Source organism: Sebastes fasciatus, chromosome 13 (genome assembly GCF_043250625.1).
Source record: "Sebastes fasciatus isolate fSebFas1 chromosome 13, fSebFas1.pri, whole genome shotgun sequence".
NCBI classification, from domain to species: domain Eukaryota; kingdom Metazoa; phylum Chordata; class Actinopteri; order Perciformes; family Sebastidae; genus Sebastes; species Sebastes fasciatus.
The window spans coordinates 14,444,013-14,470,444 of NC_133807.1; the positions used below are offsets into that span (position 1 = coordinate 14,444,013).

At 38.5% G+C, this 26,432-nt stretch overlaps 1 protein-coding gene across 1 annotated transcript; it reads left to right on the forward strand.

Moving 5' to 3' along the window:
* The first annotated feature begins 9,064 nt into the window (after positions 1–9,064).
* cnn1b (calponin 1, basic, smooth muscle, b) lies at positions 9,065–26,190 on the forward strand. Its single transcript, XM_074655692.1, has 7 exons — positions 9,065–9,313; positions 18,751–18,872; positions 19,014–19,080; positions 20,379–20,516; positions 20,885–21,001; positions 21,314–21,460; positions 22,698–26,190. The coding sequence occupies exons 1-7, from the start codon at positions 9,254–9,256 to the stop codon at positions 22,941–22,943; spliced, it is 897 nt and encodes a 298-aa protein (XP_074511793.1). The 5' UTR covers positions 9,065–9,253; the 3' UTR covers positions 22,944–26,190.
* The last annotated feature ends 242 nt before the right edge of the window (positions 26,191–26,432 follow it).

Here is a 26,432-nt window from a genome sequence, read left to right on the forward strand (position 1 = left end):
TAAATAGATTTTTAGAGATATTACTATTTCAGGAGGAATTCATGCTTAAGACCGTTCCCAGACTCGGGGAAACAAAAACACACCGAAAAAAATCAAACATTCCAGACGTTGGAGAGGCTATAAACGGAGCCGATTTTTACAAGGTACTTAATGCCTTGGCCGGAGTTGATCGTAATGACTTTGAAAGCAGTTTGTTAACAAGCACCACCTTAATGTTACCTCCTTCCACAGCCAAAGATGTCACCAGCCCGTCCCGGCCTGTGAGCAAGAGCCAAGATTCAGATGTGTGAAAACGACTGAAAGCACGGACAGGTGGCACGAGGTAGATAAGGCGAAATTGCATGTGTTGAAAAAACAAACAGTTGAAATCGTTGAAATAACTAAACCCCTTGAGGTGGCAGACGAAACACAAATACCGAAAGAAATTGAATTAGTAGTTAAAATGCAAGTGCTAAAAGTTTTGGTTTAGGTGTAAGCGCTGAATGAAGTTGACATATCCGTTTATCCGTTGAAGTTCAAGGACTGAAAGGAGTTGAAATGTCAGTCGAAGCATAGGCGATAAATTGAGCTTGAAGTGTCAGCTATGGAAGTCCTGAAAGAAATCAGTGTCAATACAAATATATAAGTCAGTTGAAGTGGAAGCATGAAAGCAGTTGAAGTAAATTGTGTCTGAACAGTGAAAGCTGTGTGAGCTAGAAGAACCGAGGAAGTTTAATTTTGCTCAGACGTTTGTTGAAAAGATGTGTCGTTTAACGTGTAAGCATTAAAGGGAGTTGTCAGTTGAAGAGAAAGAGATGAATGTAGTAAAAATGTTAATAGACATGTAACCACTGAAAGCAGATGAGTTGCCATTTAAAGCATAAAAGATAAAAGCTGTTGAGGAGTAAAATATATATATGTGATTGATAAGTAGTCATAATTTCAGTTGAAGTATGAGCAGTGGGAGTTATTCGAAGAGAAGAAATATATGGACTTGACATGTAACAGGTGAAAGCAGTTGAAGTGTAAGTAATGAAAGCACTTTAAATGTGATTTAAAGTGTGGAAGTTGAGGAAGTTTGAAGAAGAAACTTCATTCAAAAATGTTTAAGTTTCTACATAAAATGTATGTTGAAGGACAAATAGTGTAATGATACTAATAAAAGTATAGATACAAGAGTATGAGCATGTATAGTATCGCTGAAGGCGAGCACACTAACTTGTAGGTCTGAGTTGAAGCTTGTGGTTTTATTGACCAAATCCAGGTTTGTTTGGAGCTTCCTGTCCTACTGTAGCGACAGGTTGGAATTATGATGCCATGAACTCAGCCTCCCCTGAGTTGCGCAGGATCTTAAGGACTTCTACCATAAATAGCCAGACAGAGAGGAGAGAAGAGAGGGGTCTGTGGGTTGGGGGGTTGGAGGGGGGGGGGAACAGCTTACTTTAGAAATGCCCTTCTGAGTTTCTGAAACGACACTAATCTCCCTCTCCATCTCCTCCCCTCCTTCCCTTTTCTCTGATTTCGCATCTTTCTTCCTAAACAGTTTTTAGTCCTTGAGACTCTGTCTGCAGTTTGTCAAATTTCATGACTCACGACCACGACCTCATGCCTACGTAACACCACGCTTCGTCTCTATATTCAAACTGGAGCTCTCTTGCCATCCAAGATGTCCGTCTGCTGATGTAGCTCTTCTCTGAAATACTTTCTCTAAAATGTGCCGTGTGAGCGGTATGTTTCAGTCCCCGTCAAATCATCAAAAAACTGCTCCTTTGTTTGGAGTGCTAATGATCTTGCTATCCGGACTAAGCTATTGAGCACCAACAGCTATTTAAAGTGAATACAAAGCACATTATCACACACTTTCTCCCTCCAGTTGATAAAACTGTGACACATTTACTGTTGCCAGCAAAACCAATGGTACGGTGCCGCTGGCTTGCGCCTCTTTTGCACCTTGTGGCACAGTTTTCTAGCGTTTATTTAGATGCGCATAAAAGTTCAAATATTCTCAACCTTTCAGCGCAAGGCACTGAGTTGCACCGCTCGTCAATGTGGCCCAGACAGCCAATCCAATCAAGCAAGAGGCGGGCTTCACTAGGCCTGCTTTCCCACTTCCTTCCTGTTTTGATGCCGGTAGATGTGGTAGGAACATTGGGACAGTGGCACATGCAGACGAAAGGTTGATATTATCAGTCTTTAAAGAGACTGTATGTACGTTTTTACACGTATAAATGTTTGAACATTTAATGCATGATCAGGTTGTAACCTAACCTAAAAAATGAGACCTTACGCTACTTTCGGGGTTTCTTCTATCAACCCGTAGAGAGCTTTTATTGTGAAGAGCCTGGGCCCATTTTTCCGGGAAAATCCAATGGATTTGTCATCATGCACACTCATTAGTGCCTTTACTCTCTACAAGGCTAACAACGATGTGCAACGATAGCTTACATTCGGTTAGAAATGGAGTCCCCTATCACCATCAAATGACCAGCCCCCACCACAACTCAGACTCCAACACAAACTCCACAGAAGCCCAAAAAAACAAATCTAGTGAAGCCCATCTTGCAAAACAGGAATGTGACCGACGTCGGGGGCAAAACTAGGATCAACATCGGCTGGGCCTTCAATTCATGGAGAGTTGCCATCCGAAATAAGCTCTTGAAACACGTACTCTCATAAAGCACCAACAGCTATTTAAAGTAAATACAAAGCACATTATCACAGATTTTCTCCCTCCGGTTGATAAAACTGTGACACATTTACTGTCTTTTCCTTAAACGAGGCCTCTCTACTCACCGGCTACCATCCACGTGACGCTTTGCAACACAATAAATGTACCCAGGAGTAGCCTAATAGCGTCTAAGTGTCAGATGGTCTCAGAGCCAACGTAAACAGTAAAGCCCACCGCGCAGTAAATATCTGACCGTAGCCTCTTATTTTTAGTGTGAGGGATTCCTCTTTCACAAGACGTTACATCTCCATCCCTCTGGCAGTCGGCTTAGGCCCTTGCCTGCTCCCATCATGCCCAAATAAAGTGTCCAAATTCCATGTGTGTGCTTCTTCTTCTCTCTGTGAAATGTTTATAAGACCCTGGCTTGTGTGTGTGCCTGTGTGTCTGTACGTGTGTGTGTGTGTGTGTGTGAGAGAGAGGGGGAATGCGACTGTGCATAAATGAGCATGACTTTGTGCAAATTTTTCTATGCAGATTTCTATATTCCAACAGGCTGTTTATGGTAATACGCTGTGCTTTGATAACATAAAATCTTTGTTCATCTTAGAAACATCACAATTTACAGGAATAAAATGTTTTTTACTATATTGTAATGGTATGAGGAGGGGGATTAACCCGTTTACGAGGTCTATTGTGATGTTTCTGTATTTTTGAACTTGATTATGAGCCGGTTATTGGTGCGCTGAGCTCATCAGAGCCATAAAATACTGAGATCATGTGTCCAAATTCCAACGGTGCAAGGGCATCTACGTGAGAACATCTTTTCTTGATTTTCTTCATCAATTTAACCTTTAAATTATACTGTCTTTAAAACACCCTTCTCCACACTGCTGATATTTAGTCTAAAAATATATTAATCCGCCTTCAAATCCCACCATGTCTGATTTCTAAGGCTGCCCCCTCTTTAGTCGATTAAACGACTAATCGGTCGACTAATATTTCCTTATTTGATAAGTCAGTTTTTTTATGCTTTTTTTCATGCTGAATGACTTTTTTCTAAAAAACTTATGAGCACATTTCTGGTAAACCCAAGATTTAAAATGGTGCTTTTGTGTGATTCTTTGAGGAGAAACTCAGTTTCACAGATTTGTCGATTAAATCAACCAATCGATTAGTCGACAAAGTAGTGTGAGTGTTAGTTGACTAAGAATTTCTTTGGTCGAGGACAGCCCTAATGGTTACAGACTGTAAACTGACGCTTCGACTTCTGTCAGTGTTTACATACCAACTGAAACTTCAGCTGCTTGCAATGCACACACTGCAACTGCAACTGCAGCTGTCTACAGCTTCAGCTTCAGCGAACATTTCAATTGCTTTCAGCCCTTGATAATTCAAGTGCTTTTTATTTCTTACTCTTTAACGGACAGTTGAACTACTTTCAGCGCTCACACTTCAACTGACTATTAAACTGCTTTCAGCCATTACATTTCAACTAATTTTGACTCTGTAACTGACAGTTCAAATACTTCAGCTAACATTTGACTGCCACCACTTGCATACCAACTGACACTTCAGCATTTTATTTTATTAGCAGCACACACACTTCAACCGAAATTTCAATCACTTTCAATGTTTCAACTTACCTTTAAAGTGTATTTATCTTTCCCTTTAAATGACAATCATATGCTGTTGCTGCTTACATACCAACTGACACTTTGACTATGAACAGTTCACACACTTCAAACCTCTCTGGCACTTCAACGGAAATTTCAATTGCTTGTATTGTTTGCAATTCAACTCTTTCAGCTCTCTCTTCAACTTTTCAGTGTTCACATACAAACTGAGTTCAAATGCCTACAGGGATTACTGTAATACTTTCGGTAATTACAAGTGACTTTAACTGCTTTACGTTCTGCAATCCCCATACAACATCTCAAATGCAAACAATTCACATTTTAAGACATTTTACGTGTTTGCACGTACAATTTTCAGCATAATCGAGCACGCTTCAACTTTATTCACAAAATTTCTTGTTTTTGTTTTTTTGCCTTATTCATTCATAAATGGAACTGTTCATGTATACTATCTGTAAATTCTATCTCCCTACATGATGGCCAAAACACGGTTTCAAAGCCTTAAATTGGATTGAGAATTATAACTCTTTTTATATACATGATTTAATATTTCTGTCCCAAAACACTCAAATTTAAACATATTTAGTCCCCCGCCACCCCCCGAAAAAAAATCAGTCTTCAAATCCCACCATGTGTTATTAGAGAACATGCACTCCCTCTCAAGACATTAAAGTCCCAGAAAGATTAAGGAGGGCATGACCTTTGCATTCTCGCTTGTAGCTACGACCTTGGAGCTCATCGCACTGTTTTTCCAGTTTTAACATCTTGCTATCAGACCCACTACTCTCTCATTGTTCGATTTACCCATCATGCTTCATGTTCTGGAGTACATCTGATGCTATAGGATCAATGTTAATTAGGTGCTGGACTCCTGTAACTGAAGTTGAACTTTTCATTCCAAGAATACCGTGAAACACATCACAGCTGCAGCGTGCCGCATTGTGAACATCGTGTTGTGGTCAGTGAAAGTCTCTGATGCAGACCATCGCTCTCTGCAGTAACTATTTTCAGCTGTGTGTGTATAAATCCTCCACTGACTGACCAAAGCCCTTTGCATTGTTGCCGGGTAACCGTGTATGTCCAGTAATCTTGCATTTGTACTCTTTCATTGTCATTCGTCACCAGCGCAGCCACATATTACACATACTGTAACTGGGCTCTGTGTCCGTCTCTCATCCATCCCTGGCCTTTCCAGAGTGTTCCTCTCCGGCTCCATCGGCACGCCGGCCATGTGTCTGGTAGTGACACACACACACACACACACACACACACACACACACACACACACACACACACACACACACACACACACACACACACACACATAAGAGAGAAAGCAGAGGGTGAATCATGCTGTCCGGGGAGCCGCCTCCTCCTCTGTCCCCCTCTGACTCTCCGCTCCTCAGACCCCCTGAATCTGCTGCATTCCTTTCCTTGTCATCCGCCTGCCTATTGGGGGAAAGAAAAGTAACCCACTGGAGTAAATCAGGAAATCCACCCCATTGTTTTCAGAGTGACGTCAGGCGCTCTACAGTAGCGTCTACGCACAGTCAAACGAATGTCAAATATGCTGCGTCAGTCCCAAAGGCAGTGTATGGATATACACACTGTACATAGTATATCTGGTTACATTAATAAGAGAGCAAAGAAAGGAATAAGGGAATATTTAAAAAAAAAAAAATTGTCATGATTGAAAAATGTCATGATGGAAATTCATTTAAATAATAGTATTTATGATTGTTATTATTTTAATGAATTTCAATTTATGTTCTACTCACATTTTACTTGTCATAATAATAATAATAATAATAATAATAATAATAATAATAATAATAATGACTGTTTGGCTGTTTCTCCTTGCTCTTATTTTACTTTTTTTAAACTTCTATTTATTTAGTTTTTTTTTTAATTCTTCCTTCTTTTTTTCCCTCCTCAGATATAAATACTGGTTTTTGGATTTACATATGCTGATTATGTTATGGCATTTTCTTTTACTTATTCATTTATCGTTATTATTGTTATTGTTATTATTATTATTATTATTCTTATTAATAATAATAAGAAGAAGAATAATTTGATATTATTATTATTATTATTATTTTGTCTGTTTGTTTGTCTGTTTTTCCTTGCTTTTATTTTACTTTATTTTTTTATCTTCTTTTTTATGTATTTATTTATTTATTTATTTATTTATTTATCTGTTTCTTCTTCCTTATTCCCCCCCCCCCCCCCCCTTCACTTAAAAATACTGCTTTTGCTGATTATGTTATGGCATGTTCTTCGTCTTATTCAATAAATATTGCGGGATGAAATGGGTTTGTATCTTTGGAGAACAAAATACATGTATGGATTAATTGAGTCAATAAATAAAAAGTAAAAAAAATAAATAAAAAGGCAGTGCCTTAATTTTGAATTTGGATGAGAAATTATTATTGAAGAGACAACATTATCCATGTTAAACCAATGACAGTACATTTGAAGTCTGTGAGAACTGGGCTGATAAATCGTAAAATTATACATGAAAGACACTGAGTGCTAATCTGTAGTATGGAACATGGATTTAGCAGCTGTTGTAGAGCTTTCGACCGTATCCCACAATCCTCCTCAGCACATGGATTCTGCCCAGTTGTCATGGAATTGTAGATGCTGAAATTTCCATTTGTCTGAGCATCTGAAGGACTTCTCGTCCATGTTGGTTTAAAAGTGAAGATTGAAGTGATCATTTGATACGATTGAAAGCTCCAAAACAGCTTTTAAATGGACCTTGTGGTCAGATCGTTTGGTTGCTGCTGCCGCTGTTTCCAAGGTCAACAGAGAACTTTCAACATGGATGAGGAGGCCTTGTAGTTCTCAGAGGAGTGGAAAGTTGAATCTACAATTCCATCATGACAACATGGGCAACTCCGTCTGCTGAGGAAGATCGTGGGATTGTTTCGTCAACAATCTAATACAACTTGACTCATCTCACAGACTTAACAACACTATTACAAATATGTGGACATATTTCACAAGCTGGTGTAGAGAAAGCTGAAACGTGGAAAGCAGTTCAAAAACAACCTAACACTTTGGTCCTGACTGAAATATCTCGTCAACTATTGGATGGATTGCCGTTTTGTACAGACATTCATGGTTCCCAGAGGATGAAGCCTATTGAGTTTCCCAAAGCCGGAATCGAACCCGGGACATTATATACTGTAGCATGCACTGTAACCACTCAGCTACCGAGGCGAGTTTTCCTTAAGCGGTACCAGTAGGTCAAAGTTTTATTTCATTCAGTAAAATGCTTGACATCTACTAGAAGGATTGGCACAAAATGTTGTACAGACATGGTTCAGAAATGGTTCGTGGTTCCTAGAAACTCCTACTGACTTAAGTGATCTCTCATCTCGAGCTACAATAAGGTTTTTGGTTTTTGAGTGAAATATCTTGACAACTATTTAATGGATTGCCTTGAAATTTTCCACAGATATAAAACGTCCCTAGAGGATAAATTCATTTTCATATTGTGCCATCATCAGGTCAAAATTTAAATTTGCCCTACACTTTGGTTCATGACCAAAAACTTGCATAATTAATGACATTCCCATCAACATCAGCAAATATTAGCACATGTTAGCATAGTCACTGTGACCATATATGCTAAGATGGTTGCTAACATTTAGCTCAAAACATTGCTGTGCCTAAGTAGCCTCACACAGCTGATAGCATGGTTGTGGTCTTTTTGTAGTTAGTTTTTTATGATTATTAACAAATATCAATTTATTTTCCACTCACTTTCTTGCCATTCTTCTTTTTCTTATTTATATAATAATAATGATAATGATAATGATAATAATAATAATAATAATAATAATAATAATAATAATAATAATAATAATAATAATAATAATAATAATAATAATAATAATTTAACCTTTGGCTGTTTGGCCTTTTCTCCTTGCTTTTATTTATTTATTTATTTATTTATTAATTTCTTCCTTTTATTTCATTATTGTTGTTATCATATAATTAATATACTTGTATACCCATTATTATTATTATTATTATTATTATTATTATTATTATTATTTAGCACTAGCAATAATATTTTATAACCTTGTAATTTCTTCCAGATGTTTTTTTCAACATTTTCTGTATCATTGTTAAAGGCTAACATTAATAGGTTTACTGTAATATGTAGGCAAATGATTCATCCCAGAATATAATGCGTAGTGAAATCAAAAGGCAACATGTTTGTTATTTATCATAAAATACATTTAGAATCAAGATTCAAGATTCAAGATGTTTATTCTCACGCCGGTTATACAAGTATAATCGTGTGAAATGCTTTTTGCTGGGAAGCTCCATTAAAAATAATAAGTTATATTACAATCATAAAAGGAAATACTTTGTACAAGGCATATTAAGAACATATACATATCAGGAAGTATGAATGTACATATATAAGAAATACTTTGTACAAGGCATATTAAGAACATATACAGTATAAGATATATGATTGAGGTATTGCACTTTTTTAAGGCTATGACACAGCTGAACATGACAGTGACATAACTTTCATCAAAGTGCATGTGAACACCAGTGAAAAGCATCCCAGACCTGCCTACTGAGTGAAGGTGGAAAAAGTGACACTGATTAAATCTAATACCCAAACGATGACATCACTCCCCCCTCCTCCTGCTGCGCTCTGATTGGCTGGCGGCCTCAGCCAATCAGAGCGCACACACATGGGAAGAGTTTAAAAAAGATTCAGAAGAAGAAGAAGTGTCGGAAAGTTGTCTGCAAGCCTCACAAGCAAGGTCCCAGAGCTCTCCCAGACGAGAAATACTTCTTATTAAAGACGCATAAAGAAAGATACAGACGGATTTGTTGGTGGGACTTCTCTGTGTGTTCCTCTTTCCTCGGACAGACAGCTGTGAAGCTGCTTCTCTCCTCCTCAGCCTCCACACTGTAAATAGATCAAACTACCAGAATGTCACAACACTTCAGAAGCGGACCATCCTTCGGTCTGTCTGCAGAGGTCAAGAGTAAGGTACGTTTTGTTTCATTATATTACGGGTAATTATTATCATATGTATGTATAGGCACGTAGTAGCTGGAGTATTGAATCCTCACAGTGAGGTCAAAGGTCAATAAAAGGCTAGCTAGGGTCAATGATGACGTACTTTGTAAACACCGCCTTATTCTATTCAATTCAATTCAATTCAAACTTTATTGCAGACTCAAGGTCCAGATAAGAAAAAAGAAAAAAACAACAATAATACATTACATATAATACTAATAATAATAATGTTTAACTCCGGATGTATTTGTGGGTTGTAAATAAACTTAGGATGCTGTTCATATATTTAATTTGGGATGTAAATAAATCTGGTATAGTTTTTATATTATATTATATTATATTATCATTCTATGATATATGAGTTAATAGAGGAGAAGTGAGAAAGGGGTAGGGAAATATAAGTTTTACTTCTACCTACTCCTTTTCAGACACTATTACTCTTGTTTTGTTTGGTATTATTTTGTATCTGTTTTTATTTATTTTATTTTCGAAATAAAGTCTTTCATTCATTCATTCATTCATACATTACAATACAGGAAGCACTAAAAAAATCATGATTAAAAGATATTAAAAATATAAATATAGATATAAATATATACATACATCAATGCCTTACATATAAGGAACTATACTAGTGCCTCCACAGCTTGCTATTGGTACCGTGTGGTGCTAAATCTGATGTTAGACAAGATTATTTCATTCTCAGAGTGATTAAGCCAACATATAAATTTGTACATGAGATTTCTTAATACAGATTGAAAAGTATTTTTGCACAAACATTTCACTTGCACTGGAACATCTTGGTATTTTTAGTAATATTCTCATTGCATCGTTATATGCGACCTGAAGTCTCTGTAAGCTTGCTTTTTTATAGTTTGACCACAAATGGGCTCTAACAGTTGTGTACAATGTGCTCTGAACAGAGACATCTTCACTCCATCTGAACACAGACTAAACTTCCCTTATTGGCCTTATTTTAATATTTGCTCCTAAATTATAGCTAAGGTAAATGTGGGGTTCCCTATACAGTGGGGGTTTTTGTGGTCAAATGGTTGTATTGAGGTCCATATATGGAGAAAATATGGGACCTTGCTGTTTAAAACCTTGGTATGTGCTATAGCTGTAGTCATGTTAGCTATAGTGCTGCTTCATTAAACAGGTTAGATACCATAATAGAAACAACCATAACTATCAAACCCCACCACCACCACCAATATTAACCCATGATTACATTTAACTCCAGTTACAGTCCACACACCACATACAATCACGTCATCTCTTTTTTATCCATCATTCTCTTTGAAAACATCATCTTTTTTATCCATCACCCTATGAAACACCATCCTTTTATCCATCATTCTTTTACTTCTATCCATCTACTTATTTATATTTATTTTACTTTATTTTATCTTATTCTTTTTTATTCCTTTTTAATCTTGCCTTAAATTTGATTTGCACCCTGACTGACAGCCACCCCCCACCCCTCACCCCTCTCAAGCGCACACACTGTACACAGACACATGATATTGATCTTGCCTAGTTATGTTGGCTTTTTTTAAAGTTTTCTTTATTTCTTTTATTAATTTTAATTTTAATTTTTTTAATTTATTTTTCTTTCCATTTTGTTTTATCCATATTTCATCTTATTTCATTTTGTTATGAGGAAAAGAAAGGAAAAAAAAAAAATATATAAAAAAAATAAACAAGAAAAACCCCACAAAAAAACAACCCTCCTCAACTGGCTGGGCAGGGGCCATTCTGCCTCAACACCAACTGGGCTCCTCCATCTCCTCTCTCCTCCCTCCAATTATTGCCTATAGATAGAAAAGGGCAAAAGCCCTGAACTACCATCCAGACTCACGAATTTACGACAAGGTTAAATAGGACACAAACATTTTTTAATTAGCTTGTGGTTAAAAAGAGGCTGTAATGTGATTTTTCATCTCATTCCACTGTGTTGTGTGCTTAGTTACACACTTTGATGACAGATCACACAGTGTGGGAAGTGATTGTTTTGGAGCTGAAAGTCGGTCTTAGTGGCCAAATAATGTGTGATTATTATGGAGGGGCATTTGGTCTGTGAGAGTGGGGGGATGAAGTCTCTGTTGTTCTTCTGTTATTGATCTCCTTAGCAGTAAGAAATCAAACTGGTTGAAACATGAAGAAATGGGAAAGTTTGTGAATATGAGCTTGTTGGTATTGAGAGTCCATATGAAGGTATTTCTAATTTTTAGTAATGATTTAAAGCTTGATTTGCAAAATTAAAGGGACATAACATATACTATTATGAATGAGCGAGTTACTGTGTGAGTGAGCGACATGGGGTTAGTAGTGGAAGAAGCACTCAGATAAACATATAGTTGTAGAACAATGTAAAAATACTCCATTAAAACTAGCGCTGTAACTAACTATTTTCATTGTTGATTAATCTGTTGATCATTTTCTCGATCAATCGATCAGTTGTTTGGTCTATAAAGTGTCAGAAAATGTTGATGGGTGTTTCCCAGAGCCAAAGATGACGTCCTCAAATGTCTTGTTTTGTCCACAACTCTAAGATATTCAGTTTACTGTCATAGAGGAGTAAAGAAACCAGAAAATATTCACATTTAACAAGCTGGAATCAGAGAATTTTTTCTTTAAAAAATTACTCGAATCGATTATCAAAATAGTTGGCGATTAATTTAATAGTTTAAAACTAATTGATTAATCCTTGCAGCTCTAATTACGAGTAAAGGGGATGAATTTAAAATATTAGTATAATTTTCAATGTGCACATATCAGTGTGTTATAATATTAGATTATTATTTTTGATCTATAAAAATGTAAGGAGTGTGTTGATATTGCCAGGAGTCGAGTTGGAGCTAATTTAAACTACTTTACATGCTTTTGGTAGTTTATTCTACAAAAAGCATCATGTTTCTGATGATACATTCATATGTTAAATAAATATTAATCTGTAAAGTAATACAGTGGAGTAAAATATTTCCCTTTGAAATGTAGTGAAGTAGCATAAATGAAAATGATCAGTTGAATTAGAAGTACCTCAAATTTGGACTTAAATACTTGAGTAAAAGTACGTGGTTGCAAAGCGTGGACATACACCGCCGTATTTCCAAGCATTTAGCTCTCACCGTCCTGACAGGAAGTTAGTACAATGACTGTCAATAGAATTTTGTTTTTTGTATCGTGACAGTAGTGACTCTGTCAGCGGGATGAGTCAGAGCTGCCGACAGTCTGTTTGGGATGAGAAAGGTCAGCGTGCGAGCGTTCCAACTCCCAGATCATCATCATCGTTATTGTCCTGGAGGGATGTCGCCTCTTCCCTGAATAGTGCCATCTCTCATCGGGGCTTTAATCCCACACAAAGGTGCACTGCTCTCCGTGAAGCCAGCATTCCTTTCATTACTGCTATTCAGCACTCAGCACACTCTTAGTCAACAATTGGAGGTTTGTGTTCTTGCCGTTTGTCTGGTTGTTTTGCTGCCACCTCTGTGCCATTTCCAAGTGGATTATATACACACAAGGGCGTGAAGTATTTTCTGTAGAGTAGAAGCAATGTCTTAGGGCTTCATGGGTCATGCAGGGATGGTAAGTTCCAGCAGCGTGACATCAGAGAGCAGCAGAGACGCAGCAGAGGAACTGACAGGTACATCGGCGTAATCAAATGGCCTTTTAAGGAGTGACTGGGCTCTGACTTGGAACTTGAGAACGTGTCCTTACTCTAAACAGTTTACAGCAGAGTCAAAGATGACAAAACACTGTCCTGACAGAACGCAGGTGCACAGGAGATAGATGGAGCGGACAAAGCTGTGCCAGCAGCTCACACAGTGGATCTGTTTCACACTGCATGAGGTGACCTAGCAAAATTACAATTTCTTTGTTTGTGTGTGGAGGGATTTCTACTTATCAGTTACAAACAGCTAGACAGGTAGACACTCATGGTCTGTTCTCTGTTATTGGACCTCATGTGGTAATATGCAATAATTCAAATGCCCTGCACACAGGCTGTGGACCAATACTTAAAGTGAGACTATCTAACTTTTAAAATAAGAAATCAAATTAAAAGTTGAATTCATAACATTTCTGTGTACACTTGGGTGTTTTGCTGCTCAGCCTTAGTCTGGTATGACCAGTAGCTTATGGTGGCTAATGTTGGCAATCTTTAGATAGACATTGCTGTATAGCTGGCCTTACATGGCATTAAAGTGTCAGTGCACTGATTTTGTGACTTTTACACTTTGTTTTAGCAAAGCGTTTCACGGTCTTGCTTTAAGCCGGGGTATGATTTAAAATGTTTTGATTCTAGTTCATGTTTTGCTAACAAATCATAGACTGTATATAAGAAGTGGATGTGAGTGGTCCTCAGGAATGGAGGAGTGTTTATTTAACGTGTGTCCATGACTTCATATATTATTTCTTCTTTGTGAATTTTCAGTACAAAGTAGTGCAAAAACTAACCTCGCTAATTCTTCCTGCTCGTCGTCCGCCACTATGGTCCATCTAACTACTACTTTATGCTTTGCATTTTGCATTAGCCCATGCATTTGCCGCGGCCACCATTACAGCGGTGGTTGTTTGCCTTCCGCTTCAGTCAGCTTGGTTCTCAATTGGCTTTCGTTCTTTCCCACGTGACTGCGTCATTGGCTGTCCTCTGGGTTCTCCAAACACAACAGGATATCCGATTGTAAATATTGAACATGGTTAATATTTACGATTTGAAATCGGTATGGGCAGGATGGACTTCCGAGCCGATCGGGGGATGTAAAAACAATCAACATACCTCACACCACAGGAAGATCTGGAAAGATAATCTTCAAACACAAATGGCGTCCTTGAGGTGTTCCAATCTGGTTTTAAAGCACTTCACAACACTGAAACTGCACTTTTAAGGATTTTTAATGATCTTTTATTAACTGCGGATTCTGGCGATTCAGCCATTCTTATGCTTTTAGATCTCACAGCTGCTTTCGACAAGGTGGACCACAACATTTACATTTTTCGGCCGAAGCACTGTGTTGGTTTTAAAGGTGTTGCTCTTAAATGGTTCAAGTCTTACCTGGCTGACCGTCGTTTTTCTGTATATCTTGGGGATTTTACATCCTCCGCAGCCCGTCTCCCAGGTGGAGTCCCCCAAGGCTCTATACTTGGTCCGATTTTTTTTTCTGTGTACATGCTTCCCCTGGGGTCCATTATTAGAAAGTTTGGAATATCCTTCCACTTGACGACACACAGCTGCCCTTGAAAAAGAATAACTCAAACTCTTTGGGCACATTGCTAGCCTGTCTCAAAGACATCAAAGACTGGATGGCCTTAAATTTTCTCAAGCTCAATGAAAACAAAACTGAAGTTATTATTTTTGGACATAATGGAGGCAGAAATGATCCCAACATTGACTTTTCCCCCCTTGAACCTTTTGTTCTTCCTTCTGTAAATAATCTAAGGGTTATAATGGACAAGCAAATAAACTCAGTTGTGAAATCAAGTTTTTCCCAACTGCGGCTTTTATCCAGGGTTAAGTCCTTTTTTTTTTTTTTATCTTTTAATGATTTTGAAAAGGTAATGCAGGCTTTTATCACCACACTTCTTGATTATTGTAATTCACTTTACGTTGGTGTTAGCCAAGCTTCTTTGTCTCGCCTGCAGCTTGTTCAGAACCCGGCAGCTCGTCTTTTAACTGGTACACGATAACGTGAGCACATCTCCCCTATTCTGGCTTCTCTTCACTGGCTCCCCATGCGTTTTAGGATTGAGTTTAAGATTTTATTATTAACATATAAATCGTTAAATGGGCACGGACTTATCTCTCAGACCTTTTAAAACCACATCTTTTATCAAGGACACTCAGATCCTCTGACCAGTTGCTTCCGATTGTCCCGAGGTCTAGGTTGAAGCTCAGGGGTGACCAAGCCTTTGCAGTTGCAGCTCCAAAGCTCCTGAACGCTCTGCTCCACATGTTCGGCTGTCCCCCACACTGCCTGTTTTTAAATCAAACCTCAAAACGCACTTTTATTCCTTGGCTTTTGGCTCAGCATTAGAGTGGACTATTTTAATCCTTTTTCCTTTCCTATTGGTCTGAACGCTTTTATTATTTCAATGTCCTGTTGGTCTTAGTGTTTTATTGTGTTGTTTTTATGTTTAACTGTACAGCACTTTAGTCAGCTTTTGTTGTTTTTAAGTGTGCTTTCTAGATGAATTCGGATTGGATTTAGAACCATCAAAAAATCGGGGCTTTGCTGGCGATTGTCGGAAGGGGGAATCGGGCCCAAAATGGGCTTGATTCTCATATAGTGTGTACTCAGCATAAGTTGAGCATGATGCTTCTTTATACTTCTACACCACATTTCAGAGTGAAATACTGTACTTTTTACTCCACTACATTTAGCCCATTTGATAAAAAGTATCCTTTGGACAGGTGTTGTTAATAAGTGTTTTGCTACAAGCACTTAACACAGTGCTTCTACTCCTTCTGCATACATGTATGTTACAATTCTAATGCTACTGCTGCATGTCAAATGAAATAAACTAAACTAAATATGAAAGGCCTAAAAACAAAAAGCACTACTTTAATAAAGATGAAATCAGTGGCACACTCTTTGCCCTTTGACCCCTTACAAAACAGCAGATTGGTGATTGTAGATTTATCGTTTGTGATTCATGTTTATGAATGAAAACATTTCTTTAAAAGCTCAGAGTGGAAGCAGGACCTGTCGATCCTGGCCTGTCTTTATCAGACGTGGTTTGTCTGAATAGTCAGCTCGCTGTAAAAGGGCAGATTCTGGAAAACCCAAAGGGAGAGAGGGAAAGAGAGAAATATGAGCCGGGCCAATCGGAGAGAACGGTCCGAGGGAGAGGGAGGAGTGTTGGGGAAAGCGGTTTCTCCCAAGTTTGGTGTGATGGGCTGGAAGCTACGCTATCCCTGCTGCTTTCAAATACTTGTTTGTGTTGGCTGCCGCTGATCCCAGACTGTGAAGACTTATCTGCAGAACGTTCAGGAAAAGGGGACGAGGCTGTGTGTGTGCGCTCAGGGGGGGAGCAGCCTTAAACCCCATGCCAGAATTCTAAGTATTAGGGGCAACGTGTTTGTGCCAATAAGGAAATACATGGAGAGAGAGAGAGAGAGAGAGAGAGAGAGAGAGAGGCCAGTGTGTCTCTCCATGCAGGAATGTCCACAGGCCTTTTTCATTTTCATTTTTCTTCCCGTTCCTTTCATACGCCTCATCTCAAAGTATTTTTTGATTATACAGTAAGACTTTCAAAGACAGTACAGTTATGATGTGCCATCCCTTATGAGAAAATAATGGGTGAAACCAGGGTTATTTTAGTTACTGAAAGCCTGGCATGGAAGAAATATTATATTAAACTGAAGCAAAGATTATGTGTGCACGTACCTTTTTAAAGAATTGAGTACTGTAAGTGACATTGTCTATGTTCTACTATTATGCAATCCCTCACTGTATTTTTCCCAATCATTATGGAAAGGGTAGCGGCATATTTTATGGGTGTGTAATTTCCAAATACCTTCCCAAGCAGTTTTCCTGGAAATAACTAAATATCTATTTTTTTTTACAAATTATAGGGAAAATAAACAATTTCCTATTGGTTTACTTCCAATTATTTAATTCCATTGAACTGCTACTGTAACCTGTAAGTCTTTTTTTTTGTCAGTGTACCATAGGTCAGCTGAACATGCAAAAAAGTGAGAAACAAATATGGAGAATAAAATGTCCAATAATTATGGAATAATAAATAAATATTTATTTTGTTTCAACCCTCTGAAACCCACAATAGACCCATTTTTGTCCTTTTTAGGAGGGTACAGGGGGTCTTTAGGGGGAGATAGCAGGTCAACAGTAGATGTCACATAAAAGTTGTGTACATCATCTGAAAGCTGGGAACCTGAAGATTAATTTGAGATGCAGCTAAATTGTGAAAGTGTATAAGGGATAAGAACATGATATAAGTATATGTTGGCCATTCCCATGCTCACTTGGGCTTGATACCATTTATTACACAGATTTGGTGCTAAATTTAACCTTTTTTTTACCACAGAAGAATTGATAAAAATGATCAATAATCCCTCCACATTAAGACACCAAGACCTTGAGGAACACCAGAGAAAAGGCCATGCTGTGATTTGGTATCAAAAACTTTTGACATTTGGAGATTTCTGCAAGAATTTCAGCGATTGGATGGCGAGCACTTCTGATCTGGAAACTGCTCAGAAACCCCCTTATTGTTAATCTAGCTAGGAAAGCCATCCATCCTCTGACTGCTCCAGGCCTCTAGTTTGTGGTTGTAAAGTTTCATGAGGCTGTGATTATCCTAGAGGTCACCACAGGTCATTTTATACAGTGAGGTCATCATCATCATTACAATGAAATGGCTACTATGGAGACTAACATCATCACACATGAATACAATTGGTCTCATTCAATCCACAAGAGTCTCAGCTTTACAGTGATACCCAATTTATGTAAATCCTAGACTGTTTAGGGACCCCAGTATGCAGAAATATTCAAACACACCATTTTAGAATAGGAGACAATAACACATTTATACTGCATTCAAAAAACTGCATGTGATTATCATAAAGTGGGCATGTCTGTAAAGAGGAGACTCGTGGGTACCCATAGAACCCATTTTCATTCACATATCTTGAGGTCAGAGGTCAAGGGACCCCTTTGAATATGGACATGCCAGTTTTTCCTTGCCAAAATTGAGCGTAACTTTGGATCTTTATTTAGCTTTATTTATTAGACTTCATTTAGCCTCCTTCCTGATAAGCTAGTGTGTCATACAAATTGATTCTTTAGGTTTTCTTTCCATATGATATCTGTCTCTTCACTCTAGCTCTAAAACTGAACCTGCTACAACGTCTGAAAGACAGTGAAGTTGCGGGTCTCCGGGGGTTAATGGAGCTTGTCTTTTAATGAAACTCATAGTTTTCCCTATAATTGGTAATAGATGACGTAGTTCTTGCCAGAAATGTTTTGGAAATTATGCGGAAAATACACACAGTTCTGTAAAAGAAAGTTAGCTACTGATCGATTGGAAATGCTACATTTGAAATAATACGGACTGGAATTTATATTCCACTGGACAACACTTGATACGGTTCGGTTTATACATTAAAGGGGACATGTAATGAGTCTTAAAGTGACAGGCGCTAAAGCGGAGCATGGTGATATGTCCCCTTTAACACTTTTTGTTCTTCCACAGGAGCTACTAGGCGTGAATTGTGCATCATTTTTTTAGCCATCTGTTTTCCATTTCTCATGAAACTCACAAGAGGGCCTGAAGGCTTGGTCATAGAGAGTTCGATGGGATCGTTTTGTAACAAAACTGAATATGAATCAAAAGTCCATTCTCATGTTTGACCTCTGACCTCTGTTCCATCTCGCCCTCAGTTGGCAGGGAAGTACGACCCCCAGAAGGAAGAGGAGCTGAGGCTGTGGATTCAGGATGTGACAGGCAAAAGTATGGGGGACGGCTTCATGGAGAGTCTGAAGAATGGAGCCCTGTTGTGCGAGTGAGTGGGTTGACACTGAGAGGATGATGTAGCACAGAGACATCAGACCTTTAAATCATACTCTCTCTGTCATATTATTAGTGATTGTTTTTCCCCCTTAAAAATGGAAGTTTCTTGAATTTTGTGTCCCTTTCTTTGTAGACTCATTAATGTGCTCCAGCCAGGTTCTGTGAGAAAGGTCAACAACTCCACTCAAAACTGGCACCAGGTAATGCACCAGCACTGTGGAAAGAAAATAAAGCCTTATTTGACATTTTGGGGAACACGCTTACTGTATTAACTTCCTGGCAGAGAGGGTTTAGATGAAGAGATTGATAACACTCTCATGTCTGTATGTTAAATATGAAGCTACACCTCTGAAGCTCACTTATTAAAGGGATAGTTCAGGTGTTTTGAAGTGGGGTTGTATGAGGTACTTATCCATACTCAGTGTATTACCTACAGTAGATGACGGTCGGCACGCCCCCAGTTTGGAGAAACAGACCGAGTTACCTGTTAATGGGGACGTCAGCAAAACATATTTTAGCCACCTAAAAGAAAGGCCCACCTAAAAAAATCATTATCAGTTAAAGTGTACACTATATTTAGAATATTTTTGCCAGTATATCTTGCCGTGAGACAGCTCTTCAGTCTACGTATCTGACGGGGAACTGAAGCTGTAATCTATGCTCTTGCCAAAGTAGCCAGACTCCATTGGAAAAAAAACGGTAATCTAACCTCGCAGAACGCAGGAGTTTCTGGTCTACTGCTGCCTCGATCGGTTAGTTTGTTTGTGTTATTGTGTGTCTTTGGTTAGTTTGGATTCACCAAAGTCACACAATAACACAAACAAACTTGTGTGCTGCAATGGAGTTCTTTCAATGAAGTCTGTCGGCTTTGGCGAGAGCATAGATGGATACAGCGGCTTCAGTTCTCCGTCGGAAAGGGCTGTCTGACGGCAAGGTAAAGCGGAGAAAATAATCGAAATATAGCAAACCGTTACCGACATTTTTAGGTGGGTCTTTCTTTAGGTGGCTAAAATAAGTTTGCTGCTGTCCCCGTCCACAGCAGTACATTGCTTTGTCTTCCTGTGCTGGTATCTCCTGTCTGCTTCTACAAGCTGGGGGAGTGCCGACCGCCATCTACTGTAGTATTCGGTAATACACTGACTATGGATAAGTACCTCGTACAACCCTACTTCAAAACGCCCGATCTATCTCTTTAACACATTCTCTCTCAGGCTAGCTGTTTCCCACTGTCTCCAGTCTTTGTGCTTAGCTAAGCTAACCAGCTCCTTTTGGTAATTTCATGTTTACCATACAGCTTTAGAGAGTGGAATGAATTTTCTCATCTAATTCTCGGCAAGAAGGCGAATATACATATTTCCCCAAATGCCAAACTTTTCCTTTTTAACAGAAAGAAATGGCTGCATTCAGCTATTCACAAGAGAACTACTCAGGACCTTACGTATAAATGCCAAATAAATGCTCTTTCTCAACCAGTTCCATTGTCTGCTTTTTTCCTCAGCTGGAAAACATAGGGAATTTTGTCCGCGCGATCACAGAGTACGGCCTGAAGCCACATGACCTCTTTGAGGCAAACGATCTGTTTGAGAATGTCAACCACACTCAGGTCCAGAGCACGCTCATCGCTCTGGCTGGCATGGTGAGGGCAGCAACACACACACACACACACACACACACACACACACACACACACACTCTGTTACTCCAGTGGCATCTGTTGTAGGAAAGAATGGTATTGAATGAGGGAATCAGGTGCAATCAACAAAAACCAGAGTAACTATTAATAATTCTTTTCCTACAGATGTACATAAGTGTATATATATATATATATAGTGATAATCACATACACGTTGCGGCCACTAGCTTACCTATATGAGTGCTTTGTGCTGCATAGACCAGGACTACGATATGGCAACAGCAGGAGAATAATAAAAACAATATGGGTATGAAGAATGCACTCTTATTACCACCATTTTCCCTTCTGTCTCTGCCACCTCTCTCTCTCAGGCCAAGTCCAAAGGTTTCCACTCCAAATACGACTTAGGAGTGAAGTACGCTGAGAAGCATCGGCGGCGCTTCACTCCAGAGAAGCTCAAAGAGGGACGCAACGTCATAGGCCTGCAGGTCAGAGCAGCAGATACTTGGAATCTACTACTTTATGACCATGCTTGCTTTATGGGATTGTAGATGCATGTGTCCAGAGATGTTCTGCTGGCTTATCGGGTCGTCATTGTGCCCCCTGCTGGACTCTTAATTGAGTCTCCTCTCGCCTGCCCTGCTTTAGATTATTGATGATTGAATGATAACACATTAATGGACATTTTTGGTGTTCTTAAATTAGTTTTCAGTCGTACAGATACTGCCCAAAGTGGCAACTATGTCCCCAGACTAAAGGGTGTGTTTGCAGTTATTTAACTCGCTCCATTTTGTCTCTAGATGGGCACCAACAAGCTCGCCAGCCAAAAGGGCATGACCTCTTACGGCACGCGGCGCCATCTGTATGATTCCAAGATGGCCATGGACAGCCCGCTGGACCAATCTACTATCAGCCTACAGATGGGCACCAACAAGGGAGCCAGCCAGGTGAGGAGAGGCTGGCATTTTACAAAGATTTTGAAGATTTTTTACCAAGTTTCTGGTGCATGATTAATTATTTTATTAATAAATAACAATTCAGTAAATCTATATCTATGTATTTATTTGTTATGTGTTTTACAAATTTAGAAAAATAAGCCTTTTTAATGCAGCAACAAATTGGTCAAAAGTTAAATGGGAATTCAAATTCCAGTATATAATGTATATAGCATATAAACTAGGGCTGTCAAAGTTAACGCGATAATAACACGTTAACGCTGTTGTTTTAACGCCACTAATTTCTTAAACACATTAACGCAACTTGCAATTTTTAGGTTTAGTTTTAAAGCTAGAGTGAAGATACTGGTATCATATGAAACTAGAAAAAACCTAAAGAATCCATTGTTACCAATCATGTCATCTAGCTTGTTGCGAAATAAGGCTAAATAACGCTCCAAACTTACGCTAAATTTTGGTGAGGAAAAACTGGCATAGCCATTTTCAAAGGGTTTGAAACCTCCCACCTCCAGATATGTGAATGAAAATGGGTTCTATGGGTACTCACGAGTCTCCCCTTTACAGACATGCCCACTTTATGATAATCACATGCAGTTTGGGGCAAGTCATAGTCAAGTCAGCACACTGACACACTGACAGCTGTTGTTGCCTGTTGGGCTGCAGTTTACCATGTTATGAATTGAGTATATTTTTTATGCTAAATGCAGTACCTGTGAGGGTTTCTGGACAATATTTGTCATTGTTTTGTCTTGTTAATTGATTTCCAATAATAAATATATAAATACATTTTCATAAAGCAGCATATTTGCCCACTACCATGTTGATTAGATTTTTAATTTTTAAAATCTCCCTTTTAGGAACATTTTGTTCAGATAAGAAATGTGAGATTAATCGCGATAACATATTTTAATCGATTGACAGCCCTAATATAAACATTGTATGTACAGTACATTGTAAATAGATCGGCCCCATTATCACAGATACCCGATCCACCTATTTGAGTCAGTATCTGCCCGATATCTGATATCGGTGACTCCCTAGTTAAAATAGTCATTACTGAAGGAGAAAATCTTCAATATAGCAAACTTTTGAACGGTAGTGTATATGTATATGTTTATGTCAATAGTCAATCAGTCTTTTCAAGAAACTTATAACTCTAATATTCTATTAATATATTACCTGTATAATGTTTTTTCAAAAACCCTCCGTCTTGCTTTCTGTCCCCCAGGCTGGCATGACAGCTCCGGGAACTAGGAGGCACATCTTCGACAAGAAGCTGGATCTGGAGAACTGTGACAGCACCACCATCTCTCTGCAGATGGGCACCAACAAAGTGGCCTCCCAGCAGGGCATGACCAGCTACGGCCAGCCTCGCCAGGTCTACGACAACAAGTACTGCTCCAACCCCACTGAGGCCTACTTCAACAACGGGAGTGAGGCGGAGTTTGATGGCTACAACCAGTACTCTGACTAAGAACACAGACGGCCTCATCCCCCCCCCCCATCCCCTTTACTTAACTTCAGACAACCAACCACAACTGTCTTTGTGACGAGCAAACCTTCCAGACTGTTATTTAACACTGATTGATGTCATTGTCGTCTTCATTCCCCATCTTTGTTTTTTTCTAAACGTATTTTGACTCTTAGGAATTTGTCTTTCCATGAGTGAAAGAAAAAAAAATAGTGTTTGCACTGACCTTACGTCAAAGATTTCTTGCAGTGGCCAACCTGTATCTCGTTGCTCTGATGACTTTTATTACCGCTAAAAAATCTCCAAGCAACACTCCGATTTAATGAACTTTGCTATTTATAGATTTTTTTTTTTTGCTACAGCTTTTTATACTTGCGTTGTAATTAGAGATTTATAACCTCCCTACCCTTCCAATCCAGTTTGAGCACTGAAAAAAGCAGAATTTAAAGTTCCTCAAAAGGAAACAAGTGACCGTGTTGGTGCTATTGAACTTTGACCCAGTTGGGAACCGAGTCCACGTCCACATTGGAGCTCCTCAGGCTCTAGGATTATCACTCCTCGGGATGGCACGGAAGTTCTGGGTCCGCAGACTGGCTGAGGAGCCGGCGATGCAGGAGGACTCGTAGCTTTGTGCGGACATTGCTTTGTTTTGTGAGCACCTGCGCTGTCATGTTCACAAGCCTGCCAAATTACCCATCACGCCATTTTTACGGGGCTAATTTTCATGGCTTTGTGTGCAGCACAAGTCTTTGTTTTTATTAAGGAAGTATATAGGAAATAGGAAAAGTAGAGAGTTCTGCCAGACAATGTTTTTATAGAGTAAAAGAGCAAATGTAGGTTTTGTGCTGTAGTTTGAAGTTAGGGTAAACTTAGTCACTAGTAGTTTTTTGTCTCGTTTCTTCCGTCCTTTTGGAAACGTCTTGTACTTGCCTCATGCCTCTAATGCTGTTGCTCCATTTGCACTTTATCTGGCTTCACCTTGTGTGCATTTAGTAAGCAGTGGTGGAATTTAATGAAGTATATTTGCTCAGATATTGTACTTAAAGGTGCAGTGTGTAGGATCTAGCGGTGAGGTTGCAGTTTGCAACCAACTGAAACTTCTCCATTGTGCCAAGTGTGTAGGAGAACTACGGTGGCCGACGTGAAAATGTGAATGTCCCTATCTAGAACCAGTGTTTGATTTGTCCATTCTGGGCTACTGTAGAAACATGGTGGCCTCCATGAAGAGGACATGCTCTGTATATAGATGTAAACGGCTCATTCTAAGGTAACAAAAACACAATTCTTACTTTCAGGTGTTTATACTCTTAAAAAAAACAACATAATTATTAATATTATATTCCATTTCTGCCAATAGATCCGCCTAAATGCTACACACTGTCCCTTTTAAGTACAAATTTTAGGTATTTTATTTGAGTATTTCCATTTGATGCCACTTTATTCTTCTACTGCGCTGCATTTCGGATGGTTATATTGTACTTTTTTCTCCACTACAGTTGTAGTTACTTTACAAAATAAAATTTTAAAATGAGGTAAAATCAGTTGTAGATGTAGGTAATAACACTCAAAGGGGCAGTTTTTCTGCATTGAGCATTTTTACGTACATTTTGCGAATAATGCTTACGTACTTTGACTTTTAGTAAAATTTCTAGGGCTGTACCGAATAGTTCCAAGCTTAATTTGGTTGCACAGTTGCAGATTAAGATTAGGCAACACTGATATTAGTATTATACTATTTGTAGAAATAGATTCCAGTGGTGGCTGCGTAGGATTGTTTCCAATTTGTGTGATGCAAACATTTCCAACAATCTCAGAACCCATCGCCTATCGGTCTGACGGTTAAACCTCTGGGGTCAAGGGGCTATATTTCAAGAGTTCTGGTGTAGCCAGCAGATATCTGGGCCAAGACTTCCTTTTCCATGAGCTGCTCATTGTTTACAGTCCGATTAGCAACTTGAGATGCGAGACTGGAGTTGGAGTTGAGAGGCGACATGTACCACCGCGTTGTTTCACAAGTAGCCAGTTTTACAAGCTAATTTTAATTTTAAACCAATAAAAAGCTAAATCATCGTCACACGATAGCCGGTGGGTTGCCAGATTGCATTTCGGCCAATGCGTTTATCTAGCGAAATATTCTGCTTCGATCCATATTTGTTGGCGTTTAGCCTTTCAAAAACATTTTAATTTTGCTCTCCCGCTTGCCGCACACAAAGTTGATGAGTTATTCATTAAATAACATTAATTTCATTTTAAAAAGGCTACATTTAATCCGATTAATCACTATATTTAAATTGAGGATTTTGTTTGAGGATTTTTTATTTAGAGTGATGTCATCTTAAAATATGATGAGACATTCGAAGCTTCATTCAAAAACCTCCAAAAGAAGCTTTGAATGCAAAAAAAAAAGACATTCAGTACAGTCCTAAACATTTTAAATGCAGGACTTTTACTCGTAATGGGGTATTTTTACATTTGTGGTATTGCTACTTTTACTCAAGTAAAGTATCAGAGTACTTCATCCACCACTGTCCGTAAATGGCAATAACAAAGAAAGTAGAGCCTGGTGCCTGTAGTCCGTGATAATTGCTCAGTGAAACATGCCAAATATACGGATTAGATTCTCGTTTTTATATTTCTGCATCATACTGTTAACCCACCGAATGTCTTGAATGTAATGTTATTGGAAGGTTGGACACTTGCTGTTGCGGGATTCATTTTCAACACATTAGAAGGCAGAAATGTGCATTTACAAAGTTCCAGAGGAGGCTCAGGCACCTGTAGAGTAGTGTTGCACATCAAAACCTCTGCATTTCTTAGTGAAGTATTCAGATTTATTGGCTTTGAATTACTGTCAGAATTAGCTGTTGAATAAGCTTCATGATTGTGTTCATGTGCTGAATAGGCCAATAGATTGAGGCTCATGAATTGTTCATTGTCATTCAGCAACAAAGGCATGTAGTAGTGTGCCATCTAGTGGGGGAAAAGCACATGTATACTTACTGTATTTCCAATCCATCAAATGTCTAAACATTCCCTTTATTCAATTAAATGTAGGAATGTAGTTTTTAGTTCCCTGATATCCAGAATGGCAACAAAGTTGAGTAAATGTATTATAACATTTCACCTTACTGTGTTGGCTTTGTTTCAACAATGTTCAAACTTTACATCTTTGCTAACCTCTTGATTTTTTTTTTTCTATATGCGTTTCACTAAACATGACATTTGTGCAATAAAAAACACGTGAAAAATATGGTTCTGATTTAATTTTCTCTTCATTGCTCGTCATTACCTTAAAAAACACATGTGAAATACAAAGAAGTAGTGTAATACAAATTACATGATTGTGATTTAAAAAAAAAAAATAAGGAAAATAGAAATGACATGATTGTGATTTTTAAAAGAAAAGGAAAATCATAAAATCTAGCAGTACAAATATATATATATATATATATATATATACTGGTCCAAAAAACAAAAGGTTTGAAGAAAAAA